Raw genomic sequence first — 15,460 nt, forward strand, 5'->3', positions numbered from 1 at the left:
TCATCTGTTCCAGATTGTGCAGGAGTCTCCCTTCCTGACCATGGACCTGCTGGAGTCCTGCTTCCCCTACGTCCTGCTGCGAAACGCCTATCACGCTGTCTATAAACAGAGCATCAGTGCTAACGCGTAGACACACAGACCGGTCATGTGGTCTGCCATCAGAGCCGCATACACACTAACAACATACACTAAAGACAAACTAAACACACTAAACTATGCCTACAATGCCTCAAAGTACTATCCTGACCGAAAAAACAATAACGTGGACAAAACAATGCTGATATTCAACTGACACACGTAGCATTTAAACACTCTAAAAGCACTAATAAACACACTGAACTAAACACCCATAATTCCTTGCACAAGGATGACAAAAACACTGAAATTAGACATGAGCAGAAACACACACAGATACACAATAGCTGGATGAAGTTGGGGGATCAGTATCTTTATTTTAATCATTGTACTTTTTTCATGGTGTTGCCAGGGACCATAACCATAGCAACACATACTATACCATATGTCTGGTTGGTATAAAAGAACAAAAATATAAATATATATTATATATATATATAGTTTAACCTAAACTATTCTTTTTTTTTTTTTTTTTTTTTTTTTTTAAGTTTTGTTTTTGATGAAGCAATTGAAAATTGTAGTGGCCAGCTTCTCTGTGGTGATGGATTTGGATGCCTACTTTGGGAATGCAAAGATTCTGATGTGATGTGGGGTTTGTTTTTCTTTTGAGGAGTGTGGGTGAAGACTCCTGTGTTGATAAAGAAACACATGTTGCTTGTTAATGTAAGTTTACCCTTATTTACACACATGGACAGACGTCTTGAGCAGATATAAAACTACATACACACTAATCTTTCAGCGTTTCATAGTGAACACACACACACTTGTATAACATGGTGATGTTTTCTTTCTTTTTTTCTAGCTAGTCGTAACATGAGCTTTTCGTGGGTAAAGATATAATATCTGTATTCTACTTTGATGTGAACTGAACTTGTCTGTTTTTAATGTTTATGTTTTGTTATTTTTATGATGAGGACAATGATGCTGACGATTTGCCAAATGTGGTGACACTAAAAAATTAAGTATCAAGGCTTGGACGTGGGGGTGTTTGGGTATTAATTGGTGAAATGCCATTTTAAGTGTTGGGATGAATCTGCTTGACCTTAACAGAAAGGGTTACACACAAAGTTTTAAAAAAATACTCCAGTAATCTGACAGTACGGGCATGAAGCAGGTGCTTCATCCTGCAGTCCCACCTGCAAACATTCCCCAGTTCTCCTGAGGGAAGTTAAGGTCCACAAGGTGCTGCTCTTCTTTTCCAATGGTGTGAACTACAAATGAACAAGCCAGTGCAAAATATAATTCATATTTTGTCTTCCAAAGTAATACCTAGCAGGTTCCAGCTTCTGAAAAGTTTTGCTTGTTGATTGTATCTAATTTTTACTTTCTGGTCGTGCTGGACGTCAACATTGTCCTACTGAACCAGCACGGCAGACGGTGCTTTGTTCAGAGCCTTCCCCTACAGCAGCTGTTGGGTTCAACATCTACACTTCTGTGGTTAGATAAACGTGTTAGGACTTTAATTAGAGCAGTTAAAGTAAATTTAACCACTTCCTCCACAGAGAAGCTACTAAACCCCAGTCAGACCAGTGTAAATCCACAAAAACCTGGGCCTGTAATAAGACTATAAATAAATATGGACACACTCTTCATGGTGGTTCCACTAAGTTCACAAACTGCAGTCGAAGGGTGGTTCTCCAGTGAAGTTCCCAATGAGCAGTTAACTTTCTTGACGGTTGTTGGGACCTTTCAGGACTGACAGACAACTTTTACCAAGTGCAGCCTGTTTTACTTGTTAATTCTTTTTTTTTTCCTCTCAAAGCTCAAAGCATAGCAGGGGCTGAGACATACACAGACCCTGCTCCCTCTATGTCGCCCTCTGCTCATGTATGACTGACACCAGGACTGTCTGAAAGCTCATAGTGCAAACTACTCAGGCTTGTACTTTTACCAAGGACTGTTACAAATTCAGAAGTGAGCGTCACAGAGTGAAGTCAGATGTGTAATATGTAGGAGTAGAAGTGGAGCCTACACCTCACTGAAGGTTACATGTCTGGCCTGTAGTTTGCATCATAAGCAGTACAGGTCCTTGGACACATTCTGCTATTTGATGTGGAATCATTGCTGTTTCCTTTTTAACCTCTTTTTTTGTGTCTCTGATTCCACCGTGTAACTTAAATGACATGAATAAAGTAAAATTTAGGGCTGTGTCAGACCTGAGCTGTGAGTCTGTGATGGTGGTTCGTGCAAACAGTCCTGGATGAGAAGAAGAGAAAACCGGTAAGTGGTGACACTGTTTTAACAGAACAGTTCTGATCACTGACAGATGGCTATTACATGTATAAACCCGTTTGATCATGTGATGCAAAGACTGTATATCCACAGGCGGCTTCACGGTTGCACATCAGTCACTTAAAAGGTAGATGGAACTACTCCAAAATAAATATGTACTGTACATATTAGTGGGTATACTACAAATATTTTGTTAGTTTTGAAATTAGGTTTATCTTTGATTCTCACGTCATTGATAAAAGCCAGAATGAATGTGGAAGGAATGAAATAGTTCACAACATGAAACGTTGTTTTTAAAAGAAACCAGACCCTGATCGCCTGTTCCTGCTGTTCCAGTTTGTGCTTTGGGACATCAACATCAGTCCTGCAGCAAACACTCAGTACTGTGAACCACAGCAGCTGCTATACTGAGCAAGTATCAAATTTTAGCATTAGCCTTAATTTGAGTAATGAAGTGTGTGTTCAGGTGATGGCACTTGATCATCTAAAGTTGGATTTCCTGCTCTACAGCTGGGAAATAGAAACAACTAGGGAATGAAAATTAATGTGCTTGTCTCACTGAAGAACCATGTTTAAAATCTAGTATAGTCAAGTGAAAGTGCAGATACAATATGTTTGATATACAATACATCTGTATGTTATAACTTCATTATCATCCACTATTGGCTTTTTAAGTAAAAAAACAAAATTATGTCAGAAATACGTCGACTGTGTCTGAAATATTAAACAAATAAACACAAACATCTGCAGCAGGTAGGATGAGAGAGGTTTTTAAGATCCAGTCCTGTTGTATCCTGTCAAATCCAGCAGGGGACACCCGAAGAAAACCAACAACACACTGTCGTTATTCTAACCTGTAAGTTTTATTGTGTAGAAATCAACATGTTATTGCTGTTACTGGTACAAGTCACAAAGATACATACGTGTACTGGATAACAGATGGATAGTTCATAGAAAAAAACAACACAAAAAAAATCCCTTTTCACAAAAAGACATTGAAATAATTTGATTTCTCACTCAATGCATTTTATTTCAAAACTAGTCAAAACCTGTGCTGGTTAACCGTAAACTTGAGTATTTTTCTTTGCATAGTTGCAGCCTTTGTATGAGCAACAGAACAACAAATAGCAAACTGAGCCAGTTTAGTCTACAAGCTTGAAAAATAATATAAAACATTTGCATTTGACTATTTCGTGGCGTATATTCTGACATGTGGCAGGAAAAGCACAGATGTAACGTTAACTATAAAACAGCCTGTAAGGATGCAACCATCATTGAAGCTTATTACTTTTTACTTTTATTTCCAGATTCAAATTCGTTCTGGTCGGTGTAAAATCAAAGTATTTTTTTTCTTTCAGTATTTTTGATGTTTAATAGAATAAACAATAAAACAAAGACCGACAGGCCTGTTTGTTAAAGACATAATTAGCTGCAGGTGTAAGTTATTTAGTTTCGTCTAATCTTAATCAGCATGTGTAGTTAGTTAACACTTGTTAGCTATTTCAGCTAGCAGCTAACTAGAAGACCAAATGTAGAACTGAACTTTCGCAGGTTTATTTTTCATATTTTCTGAGTAGATTCTGAAATGAGCAAATATATGTGATCAGTGTTTTTTGGCCCAGAGAGGAAGAATAAGTTTCCCGCCAAAATGGTAAAAAATGGCGGTATCATGTATTGGGATCAATCGTTATCAGTTGGTTGCTTTAGTTAAAGGAACATTTACTCTTCACCCAAATCATGAACTGAAGCAGGAAAACAAACGTAAGTTCTTATTTTCGAGGTGTCTGGTGCTTGAAGGTTTAAAGCGGAATCAGACTGTGCTGTGATGAATGTGAGGCTGGTTGTTTATTAAGAGTGAAGCTGGTTCTTTACCTACTCTGATTGAAATCATAGCTGCTTTCTCTCAGCTCTTTCACAGACGTCAGTGTCCTGTCATGTCGGTGCTGCCTTGCACCTCAGATGGGCGCCAGAGTCTGGCTGTGGGTTTGTCCAGAGTCTCAGCCTTGGAAGAGATTGGCCTCTTCTCTTCTGGATCAGTCGTCCCGAGGGCGGATTTCCTCCTCGTCTTCCTCAGGTACAGAATTTTCCAGCTTACCTAAACACACACGACTCAAGTTTAACAATACTGAATTAATTAGTAGTTTTTATTCAGCTGTCACCAACATTAAAGTCTCTAGCCCACATGGCCCTGCAGGATACTACTTAATGTATCACACCTGTTGTCACTCATATTTCTGTTGTATTAACAGACTGCATGTTTTGCAGACATAAATCATACACACACTGCAGCACCTCTGAGACATTGGAAAAACCTTTACACAGAGATGTTCAGCGAAGTAAAGTCAGGGATCCTGAGGCTGCTGCCAGAGCTTCAGCTTGAGTCCATGGAGGATTTGGAGATTTTCTTTGGGTCATAACAACATATGATAACACCAATCACGTGAACAGTAATAATGACAGACTTTTACCAAATAAATAGAAATCCTACAGAACGGACGCAGCATTAAGAGGAAGTCCCCGCTCAAGAGCAGCAGATGGACGATAAAGCCTGAATTATATTTGTCTATAATAAAAGTTCAAAATGTAAGATTTAATCTGCGCTGATTGACTGATTCGACTTCGAGCCTTCATACTATTTGCCCATTCACATGTGAAGAAGACAAAGTTATTTATGGCAGCAGAAATGGTGCACACAAACTAAACCAAATGTCAGCCTTTCACTGCAGTTACTACAGATACTATCAAACCTTTAGTGTGAAAATGAATTAGCATTGTCAGCGTGGACCTTTTATATGTATTGTACAATAGTCGCTGTTGTGTTTCAGTCTGTGTTTAATTATATTCAGGTACAATGTTGATACAGACTCTTATTCTCATCATGAACCAAATACCTTTTTATCAAACACTTAATGTTTGTTTCACCGAAAGCAGCTCTGCTGGGATCAATCACTGCTCAATCAATCAATACTTCCCAGGGTTTTATTATATTTTGTGGCTCAGCAGCTCGAGCACTGCCGAGAAGACCGTGTAGTTTTAACGCAAAGTGCCTGCATGGGTCTTAATCTGAATCCTCTGCAGCCCAGTTGAGGAAACACCTGAGCTGTCAGCTTGTTGCTGTCCAAGATAAAGAAAACTCAGACATGCAGTGTTTCAATATAACACATCTTTATTCACAGCCATCTATACACAAGCAAGTCTCACCTGCAGCGTTTTAGAGCGATCTAGTTCATTCAACTAAAGTCTTAATGTGCGTGAACGTGAAAGAGAGACAGAGCTGTTGCCAAATCAGAACCTACAGTGTTTATGTGCAGCACAAGTGAAGCGAAGTGTCAGAGGCATCAGATGTACAACAGTGAGAAAGAGGACGGGAAAGTTGGTTATAGAGAGATGAAGGAAGCAAAGATGGTTATCGGGACACGGAGTCGGGGCTGGGTGCTTCCTTTTTGTGGTCACATGACAAATCTGAGAAAAATGGAGAGAACAAGATGGGGGGGAGGGAATGTAACAGAAAATTGACAGATCACAGGAAACCGCAAGAGGAGGGAAGACAAAAGAGGGAGACAGAGGAGTTAGTGCAGAACAAAGACTGTTAATATGGAAAAGTAAACAGACAATTATTAGTAACAGAGTGAGTGTGTGTGTGTGTCTGTCTCAGGGTTTTATTTATTTATGGATGGAAGTGTGGCATACCTTAAAGGTGCATTCATCACTTTTTAGGGAAATAGAGGGTGGAAAATCCGAACAACAAGCTGACACTGACTCTGCAGTTGTTGTTCTGGCGGTTAAAGCCAAAACTTTCTCGTCTCTAGAAAAATGTTTGGTTCTTTCGCCGCTAGAAGTTCGACTTTTCTCACAGGTTTGTCCATAACTTCAGTGCTGAGCAGCTAATGCATGCTGGGAGTAACTGGACTGTTTGTGTGCTGAAAACAGGCCTGCAGGGGCTGATATGTAACTCAGGACTTACAAAGAGCTAAGAGAGGCTAAACACTTGTCTTTATCTTGATCCTCAGGACCAGGGTTGGTGTCGCCTCTTCTACGAGTTATAGTGAAGAGGAGGATGGGATTTGTTTCTCTAGTTTAAGGAATCTTAAGTTTATCCAGCTGGTTTGACGTCACAGTAAGTATGATGTTAAGTTTAACTCTACTGCAATTCAACAGAATGTAATGTTTTTATTATGGAGTATACACCTGGCCAAGGTGTGCATGTTTTGCTGTCTAAAGAAAAAAAAGCATTTACCCCCTGAACTCTTGCTCTCTGCCACTCCTCTCTCCTGATTGGCTAACTGCAGACTCGCCTCATTCCCATTGGCTTCCTCTGGCCCATTGTGATTGGCCCACAGAGTGGCAGCAGCATAGAGCTGTGCTGTGATTGGACTCAGCTGACCTTCTGCATCACAGAGCCCCGCCCCCAGAAGGTGCTGCTCCACCCCCAGCTGAAGCTCTGAGGAGAGAGGAGCTTCAGGTACGACATTTTGCTTTAAGATGAGTTTCCATCCACCATGTTTATCCCCGTTTTCATTGTGTTGCAGTAAAAGGAAAAACTACTGAAACACCCGAGAAACTAAACTTTTCAAATAGCCCAGAAGGTTTCTGTCCTCGGCCGAGGTGTAAAAGTTGCTGTAATGATAAAAACGAAAAGCAAAACATTGAAATTGTGAACAGCTCATGACGTACCTGGATAATGTGACTTAAACATCATGGAAAATGAAGAGACTCTCAAATTAATACCTGAATTAAACAGAAATCATGTTTCTATTTTTTTAGATTGAACCGGTGTCAGTTACATCATATTGATGCACCGTCTTATTCTGCAGTGGATCAGTGGCATCACTGGATGTTTGTCTTAACAAACCAGTTTCTACAGCTCAGTTCAGCTGTGGTGGATGGAAGCTCAGATTCATTCAAGTTTTCTTTTTTTTTTTTGCAACATTTGGGGAAAATTCGCGCTAAATTTGGACAGAAGCCCAGTGAAAAATGAGAAAAGAAACTTCCACTGAAATTTACTTTGTAATTAAAAAAAAAAAAAAAAAAAGAGGAACAAAAACCAAAAGATGAAAAAATCCAACATAAAATTTAAGATTAAGTTCAGGGAAAGTGTTCTAACACTTAAATGACTCTGTGCTAAATATCTGCAGGTTTTTTTAAGAATACCAGCCAACGGAAAATGGACTGAGCCAAAAATGACCCACAGCTGTATAAGCTATGTTCAGATTTGATTTGAGTTGAGTAGAAGTTAAACATGTTCAAAAACCCCCCAGGCCTGATTAAATATAAATGTAAATACCTTTAAAACCGATTTCATTCTTAACATAAACACCCAGAGTGTGAGATTAAAACCAAGTCAGCTTAATAAATATAACACGTTTTTTTCTGATCGCACCACATGTGAAGGCCTGTTTGGTGCTGAGTCCATAGGCGGGTACTCATGAGGCTATGAGCTCACACACACACACACACACACACACTCTCTCTCTCTCTCTCTCTCTCTCTCTCTCTCTCTCTCTCTCTCTCTCTCTCTCTCTCTCTCTCTCTCAGGATCAATACAAGAAAAGCTTTTACTGTCTCCACTTCCCGGAACCAGCTCAGTGCTGCCCTCACTGGTGGACACACACTGTGTTTCCTTTTGTGTTGTCCTCCCTAAAACAGCTTTTCCTGCTCTTTAACACAGAGCTGTCAGTCTCATATGCACATTTCAGCCCAAACTCGTCCTTTGCATCGTCGGCCTGTTTAAACTGAACAGCAGCTTCTCTTGGCCCAGGTCTAATTTTCAGGGAGAAGCTTTGAGACGGTTTTATAAATTATTTAGCACAAGTGATGATAAAAAATAACAAGTATTTTAGAGAGAAAAGCCATGAGGCAGTTGCTGTGAGCTGGTGTTGCTGCTAAAAGCTCAGCACTGTGACATCACTCCAGGTCACACGTTTTAAAAACCTGGGCTGTGTCTGAAAAGTGTCTGCTGCTTCTCTTTTGCTGCGTCAGTTGTTTGTTTGTGGTGAACGTGAGAAGGTTTTAGTGACATAAATTATGTATAGACCTCTATCCACATCTATGGTTCACACTATAGATTGGACAGGTTGTTTCTAGACAGTTTGTAGTATTTGTGTATTAATGTAAATATTGTCCTGGTCTGGATCTCACGACGTGTGTGTGTCTCAAATTATTGACATGGTAGTTTCTATAATCCATATCAATACACATGATCATATATGTATTGTTTAATAATCGATTGTTCAGTCATATCAGAAACCAGCATAAAATAATCTGATATTTATGCCCTGAAGTGTTTCAGCCCAATAGTACAGGTCAGCAGTTTTTAGAGATACTGGTTTCTCTAGTATTACAGTACTATCATGCTTTACCTCAACAATACTGTGATGGTCGGACAGCAGATTTTTTTTTTCTGACAAAAACATTACTGTAAGTTAAAACATCACAGCAGCTACAGCAGCAAATAGCCCAGACAGAAGGCCTGAGCACAAATACTCAAAAAGCAGTGAAAGACCAAGCTACGAAAAGTTTCATCTCCCTGTGAGCTGGGCCTGCAGAGCTGAGACTGAGAGACAAAGGCTGAAGAACATCCAGAACAAAACCAAAACTAAGAAAACAGAACATAGACAAAAAAAGTAGTGGAACAAAAACAGGAATAAACCGAATATCTTAAATAAAACTGCAGCAACGTGGGCAGTGCATGATGTTTACAGGCTGTCAATCAGCAGAAAATCTTAGACAAATATAATAACATTTTATAGACGTAAGTCTGAAAACTAAACAGGTTTCTACATGTACAGTTTACTGATTTAAATATATATAAAGAAAACAAAGAGCTGATGTGTCTCTGCTCGAGAACATTGACTTCATATGTAGTTTATTACATAACACACCAACAACATGCTGATTGTTGGCCTGGTCACGCCTCAAATCCACTTTGACGGCTCCTAATTTCGAAGGACAAAACGGGGCTTTGTTGCTAATGATCATGAATTAAATTCTTTAGCATGAAAGACATGCAGTGAATTTGGAAACACAGACAGTGGATAGTTTTTCTGTTTCTGTGGTTTTTCACAGACATTAACGGGCATAACTGAGACTTAGCAAAGTAAAAAACCCAGTTTTCTCTCAGTAATAGTCAGATATTTGTTTTTAAAACGTTATTTGCTTCAGACCTTGTCACCATTCTCCCTGTTTTCAGACGCGATGTGGTGGTGATCAATATTACAGTTATTCTAACATCAGATTAGAGAAGTTAAAATAAAAGAGCCTTCTCCTCTGCTGAGGGGGAAATGGATTTCTTCCACTTTCCTCACACAGAGCATCATTTGTAAAGTCTAAGACGTTACGCACAGTCTGAAACTGACGGGAGACCTGAGTGGTCCTGTTTACCTTTCATGGTGGGTGGGGCGTAGGTGCTCTGCTTCCTCTGAGAGGAATCTGAAGCCTGCAGAACAAACAAGAACCAGGTGTAACAACAACAACAACAATCAGCCACAAGCTGCACAAACCAGAGGATTCATTAACACTCAATTATTATTTTATTTTATTTTTGATGACTAGTGATAAAATTGAACATGTTCTGAGCCAGAGGAATAAAACAATGGAGGTTCTGTTGCTAATGATTAAAAATGAGCGTTCACACAAGCAAAGAGGAAACAGAACAGCTTGTCCTTCCTAATTGGATTATAGTGAAACAACATTGACTCCCCAGGACGCCGTCATTCATCCGGCAAACTGTCTGTGCACAGACTGTTTCACTGTTAGTAGCTCTTAAATGCAACTGTACTAAAAAAAATACTGAAGTTTGTTTTTCTTTTTTAAATATCACTCTAGTTTTTTTTTTTTTTACTGTTTTGATTCATTTTGGTTTGTGGTTAGTTTTCAGTTCGTGAAGCTTTGGAGCATGAGACGTTTCTACACATTATCTCCACTGGACACTGATTAACTTGTCTGGTCCACCAGGGATCCAGAAATGTGACCCCACTAATACAGACCTGAGAGTCCTCACTGGTGTTGTGTTGATCTCCACCATCTGCAGGAGAGACGAGACAGCAGCAGTCAGCTCTTTGTCTTCAAACTAATTCGTGAAAAGTGAGGTAGTAGCTCTTTCGTCACCGTTTCTGAATCTGCACAACAGATGTTTTTAGCCCCAGATGTTGAGAGCTCTGGGATGTGAGAGGGTCTGTTGTTCACGCACACGGTTCGGTGGGTTGTGGGTTTTAATACGCTCATTTCCTCTGTGACCTGAAGCGATTCTGGAACAAGCTTTTACTTTGTAAATTGTAAATGAAGTTGTTCCCACTGCAGGAACGTCTCAAACTGGTCACAGTGATCAGACCTGAGCAGTCACAGTGTTAACACCTGCAGGTGATTATGGTCTTTGGTAAAGCGCCTGTTACTTGGCCCAGCGGTTGCTTGTGAAACAAAAGTGTGTGTTGTTGTTTTAAAGGATAAAGGATTTCTGTGTTTCTTATTGTCAGGAAAATCCCCTGAAATGAACAAATGTGTCCCGGTTTCTCTGTGGCCCATGGTCCAAACTGTACATCACTAAAAATATCACAACATACTTTCTTTTTTAAACCAATTGCTTCATGCTTAATGTTGATCTGTTGAATCTCTGTGGTGAGTTTCAAAACATCTCATTTAGGCTGAAAAAGATTTTTTTTTTGCTCTGGGGTTAAATAAAACAAAGTTAGTGGGTTTGTCTTAGAGAAAGATTAAAATAAAAGTCATATATTACTAAAAACTTTTTTAACTGGGCTAATGTCCAGCAACCGTTTCTTCAGCAAAGTCTTGAATCTAATTTTAGGATATAACATTTGCACCAAATGTCACGATCTTTTTTTGTTTCAAGGCTAAGACTGAACAGTCGCTCTTTGTTTTTACAGCTGCCACCTGGTTTGCATCAAACACACAGTCAGTGGCAAATTTCACCCAAACATTTTGCATGAAAATAATGAGCAGCTGATTAAATTAAACCTTTTTCTGTTTATCATCATGAAATTATTAGCATAGATTTCTGTTTTAAAGTCAGAGATGTTGAAACTGTGTCACGTCTGTCTTCCTGCTGTGTTTGGTCCCAGTGTTCATGTTCCCTGGTTTCTTTCGAGGAGACGACAAACTGGCTGGAAACACCTCAGGCGCCTACACAGCTCTGTTCAACTATAATGGAAGCAGCTTCCCCGAGCTGAGCTCACAGAATGATACGAGATGATTATTCCTGTGTAGAGGGATTTATAAGAGCTGAGAGCCCCCACACACACACACACACACACACACACACACACACACACTCCTGAGGCATCCATCAGTGCAGTCTGCACACTGAGATCACTTACCAAAAGCTGCAGCACAAATCTAATAAAGCTTCCATTATAGCTGCCACTTTTCAGCTCCCTCTGTCTCCCTCCTTCCCTCCCCCACTCCCTCCCTCCCTCTGTGTCTCTGCAGTTTTACCTGTGCCAGGTTGTCTGTAGATCTGCAGAGTTGCAGGAGTTGGTCTTCTGCGACGGATCTGAGGTAAACACACAAATGCATTCGTGCTGAAATGTTTTTGTGCTCCTGATCCAGTGCTTGTTTTTTTGAAAGGACCTTATTTTGTTGTCCCAGTCATTAGGCTTTAATAGCACAATGAGTCAGTAGGTCTTAAAACATGAAACTCACTTTCCAAGGAAATGTTAATTAAAAGTAGAAACTGGGACTAAATGTCCCAAGTCCTGTGTTTCTTTATTTAACTGAGGGCAAAAAAAAAAAAAACCAATTTCTGTTTCCCATCACCTGAACAGTCTCATCAACACGAACCCTTTAAGGCCCTGGGACAATGTTGAAGCGTGTTGGAAAAACCAGCTTCTCTTTGTTTTTTCTGTATCAGTGAAATATTCAGGCACAGCTGAAGGAAAATGACATCACAGATTAGAAGATGTATGGGCGTCTAATCTTACAGCTGGCCTTTCTATTGCTCCTCCTGGCTTTCTCACCTTTACTTAGGAAAGGTCAATCAGTCAGTCATATCTCGTGTTTCCCAGAGTGCCTGTCAACACCCCTTCTAGTGGGAGGGTATAAACTTTTTGTAATCGGCTGCAGATCAGCAGCAGTAAATGAAACTTAAACTGTCACTTTTCCATAGTCTCATTTGCGTCAGCAGCTACTTGGAAGGTAAACAAGGAAAAGGACATGAAGAAAAACATTTGTGATCACTGGAAGAGAAGGAGAAGGGGCATTTCCTGACAGAAGCTTCTGATAATTAATAATATTAATAATATCCTAATATTTCAGGGATGCAGAATATGTCACTGTTTTGTGTTAAGTAGGTTTACTGGGTGTTTTAGGGAGTTTTCCTTTAATTTTCCACTTTATCGTCTCAGAAACACACAAATACTTCTCCGTTAAGCTCTTTGCCAACAGATATTAAAACCAAAATACACAAAACACTCAGAAGTATCACGTGTGACGGCTCAGGTACAACAGACCCATTAAATACACACGGCAGATACACAAACAGCAGTTCTCGTAAGTCCCGACTTATGCACGCATGCAGCCCTGCACCCACACAAGTTCCAGACAAGACTCACAGGAACACAGAGACCCCATTCAGCCCCCCTCACATGCATGAACCCACCAGGTCCCCCCACACTGCGACAAACGAACGCACACTCACATGTTCGGCGGCCTGCGGGTCCAGCTGTCCCTGTAATGGAGGCACAGCAAACTGGATCTTCTTCGGACTGCTGGGCTCCATTATCACTGACTGAAAGACTTGGAGAAAGACAGAAAGAGAGAGAGTGTATATGTGTGTGTCAAGGAGGGAGGGAGCAGGGAGGGAGCAGGGAGGGAGGGAGTGGTCTTCTCTTGGCCAGCGGGGTCCATTATCACTAATTGACAGAGAGAGAGAGATGATAGTAGCCTAGTCATTGCAGTATTTTCCAAAACATACACTCTGATGTAGCATGAGTTAGTGCGGTGATATCAGAAAAGGGCACATCGCTGCCTTGTTTTGAGTTTTGATGCTAATGATGTTATTGGCTGTGAAAACAAAAGCACGCTGGTGTTTTGAGGCTAATCCCACTTGACTGCTGCTGCTTTAATTTATAGCTTTCTCCAAAGAGCCAGCAGCCACATTTAGCCCGGGATCAATGTTAGTCAAGGACTCTACAAGACGTTAAGAATAGAGGCACAGGCCTGAGAGCTTCTTATCTCCTTATCGTGTTTGAATTTTGACGTTAGAAAGGACCATGTGACCCGTCTGAGATTCATGCTTCCAGTATCAGCACCAGCAGGTATCGTGTTTACCATGTTCAGACTCTGAATCAGGTTTATAGGTGAAGTCTGTGACCACGTGCAAACAAATGCCTGTTTTTCTTACTAGCTCATTGACAAGAGCATGTTTCAAAAGATATTAGAAGCAAGGACGACAAAGATGAACATAGATACATAAAAATAAATGTTTAAATGTCCATAGAAGTAGGAGCCTATATAAGTCTATATATAAATATGAATATACTATAATAATAATAATATATGAGACGGCTGCGTATGTTAGTTTGTGCAAATGTAAACAAGGGAAGCGAAGGAAGTGCTCAATCCTTTATTTAACATAGGATGCAAACATACTGTCATTGAAGTTATTTAAGTAAACATACATGCTCATGCTCACTGAATAGCATCAAAAGTAAAAATAAATGTTTTATATGTTGTGAAGTTTGGTCTGTATTTTAAAAGCCGATCAATTGTGTTAGAAACAAAACCTTCATTTCTAAAGCAGCTACTAACTTTAGTTGGACGTCACATAAATGTCATGAAGATCTGAAATGTAGTGGATGATAAATGTGCTTCAGGTTTGTTCTTCGGTACAGTAATGAAGTAAATGTCACAGGAGTCGGTGACGACCAAAGTCACGTTTTTCAGCATGTATTAATAAGGAGACCTGCATTATGAAATGAAAATAGTTGTTTTCCACTGAATTAAATGTTTTTGTCCATCTGTGTTTTCTACCTGCAGCCCTGAAACCTGCATCCTGTGCCACCACTGAGGTCAGCGTGTGTTTACGTGTGTTTACGTGTGTCTTTGCGTGTTTGTGTGTGTTTACGTGTGTCTTTGCGTGTGTTTGCGTGTGTGTGGGTTGGCCGTCGTAGTGGAAACACTTTGTCTCACTGGAGAAATCTGGAGAGACTTAGCGGCTACTGTGGGTGGAACAAACCACACACACATCATACAAAGAGCTTCTTATGTGTTTTTTCCCTGTACTTGGAAAGTGTCCATCTCTTCTTTATGAAGGTGACACAGAAAAGAGCCTGCTGCTGTTAAACACCTGCATCTTCCTCTCATATCAGTGGCCTCAGTGCTCGACTGAGCTGAAGATCTCCAGATGTTGAAGCTGCGTTCTGCTCTATGTTTTTATCATTGTTCATCAAATGATTCTGTCACAGTCAGTAGTACTGCTGATCTCACTGACAATCCAAGGATGCCACTGTTGCTCTGGTCCATGTTGGGCCGTCAATGAGCAACAGTGGCTTCAGTCTTCGTGATGTGTCTCACACCGTTGGGTCTAATCTGACGTCTGCTCTTTGGCCAATTCAACATGTTGAAACCAGAGAGGCCGTTGTTTTGTTGTTTGGTTTAGTGAATCGTGTAGTCTCCATGATTTCACCTGGTTTCTTTTCTTTTTCACCCCCGTCTCTTTGTTTCTCCTTCCACAACCATGAAGACCCAGGCCTGAAAACACCAGCACCACCTGCAGTTTCTTCTTCTTGATTAGAAGCAGCTTAAACTATCTATGGTGTGAAAGCATATCTTTGATTGAGAAGTAACACTTAAAACAAACAGTCCACTTACATACCCTGATAGAAAAGAGCCAGTAACAGGTCACCACAGTCTATCAGACCAAACCCTCTGTCTCTCCATGGCTCTGGTTCCAAAACAGGTCTCAGTTAAAGGGCAGAGGAGTTACAGGTTAGAGATTCAGTAAAGGGATTAGGACACCGAGGAGTTAAACAGGGGACAGGGTAAGGTGGAAGGACCAAAGGGGTTACTATACTAGAGGTTTAAGGAGTCTGGACGATCGGAAATGACAGTCAAGGTTACAATGATGAGAGATTTACCGAGA

General features: G+C 40.3%; 2 protein-coding genes across 3 annotated transcripts in view; one reads left to right on the plus strand and one right to left on the minus strand.

The window, feature by feature from the left end:
• nckap1 (NCK-associated protein 1) overlaps positions 1–2,283 on the plus strand; it is a 28,259-nt gene extending 25,976 nt beyond the window's left edge. For both annotated transcript variants that reach the window (XM_026309129.2, XM_026309130.2), the window contains exon 31: positions 14–2,283. In XM_026309129.2, coding sequence (XP_026164914.1) covers positions 14–130 — 117 coding nt within the window. In that variant the 3' untranslated portion in view covers positions 131–2,283. The remainder of the gene's footprint in view (positions 1–13) is intronic.
• A 928-nt stretch (positions 2,284–3,211) lies between these two features.
• ppp1r1c (protein phosphatase 1, regulatory (inhibitor) subunit 1C) lies at positions 3,212–13,165 on the minus strand. Its single transcript, XM_026310089.1, has 5 exons — positions 13,016–13,165; positions 11,815–11,872; positions 10,353–10,390; positions 9,748–9,802; positions 3,212–4,462 (listed from the first exon to the last, which is right to left on the minus strand). Exons 1-5 carry the CDS (start codon positions 13,094–13,096, stop codon positions 4,401–4,403), a joined length of 294 nt encoding a protein of 97 aa, XP_026165874.1. The 5' UTR covers positions 13,097–13,165; the 3' UTR covers positions 3,212–4,400.
• Between the last annotated feature and the right edge of the window lie 2,295 nt (positions 13,166–15,460).

This window comes from Mastacembelus armatus, chromosome 15 (genome assembly GCF_900324485.2).
Source record: "Mastacembelus armatus chromosome 15, fMasArm1.2, whole genome shotgun sequence".
NCBI lineage: Eukaryota > Metazoa > Chordata > Actinopteri > Synbranchiformes > Mastacembelidae > Mastacembelus > Mastacembelus armatus.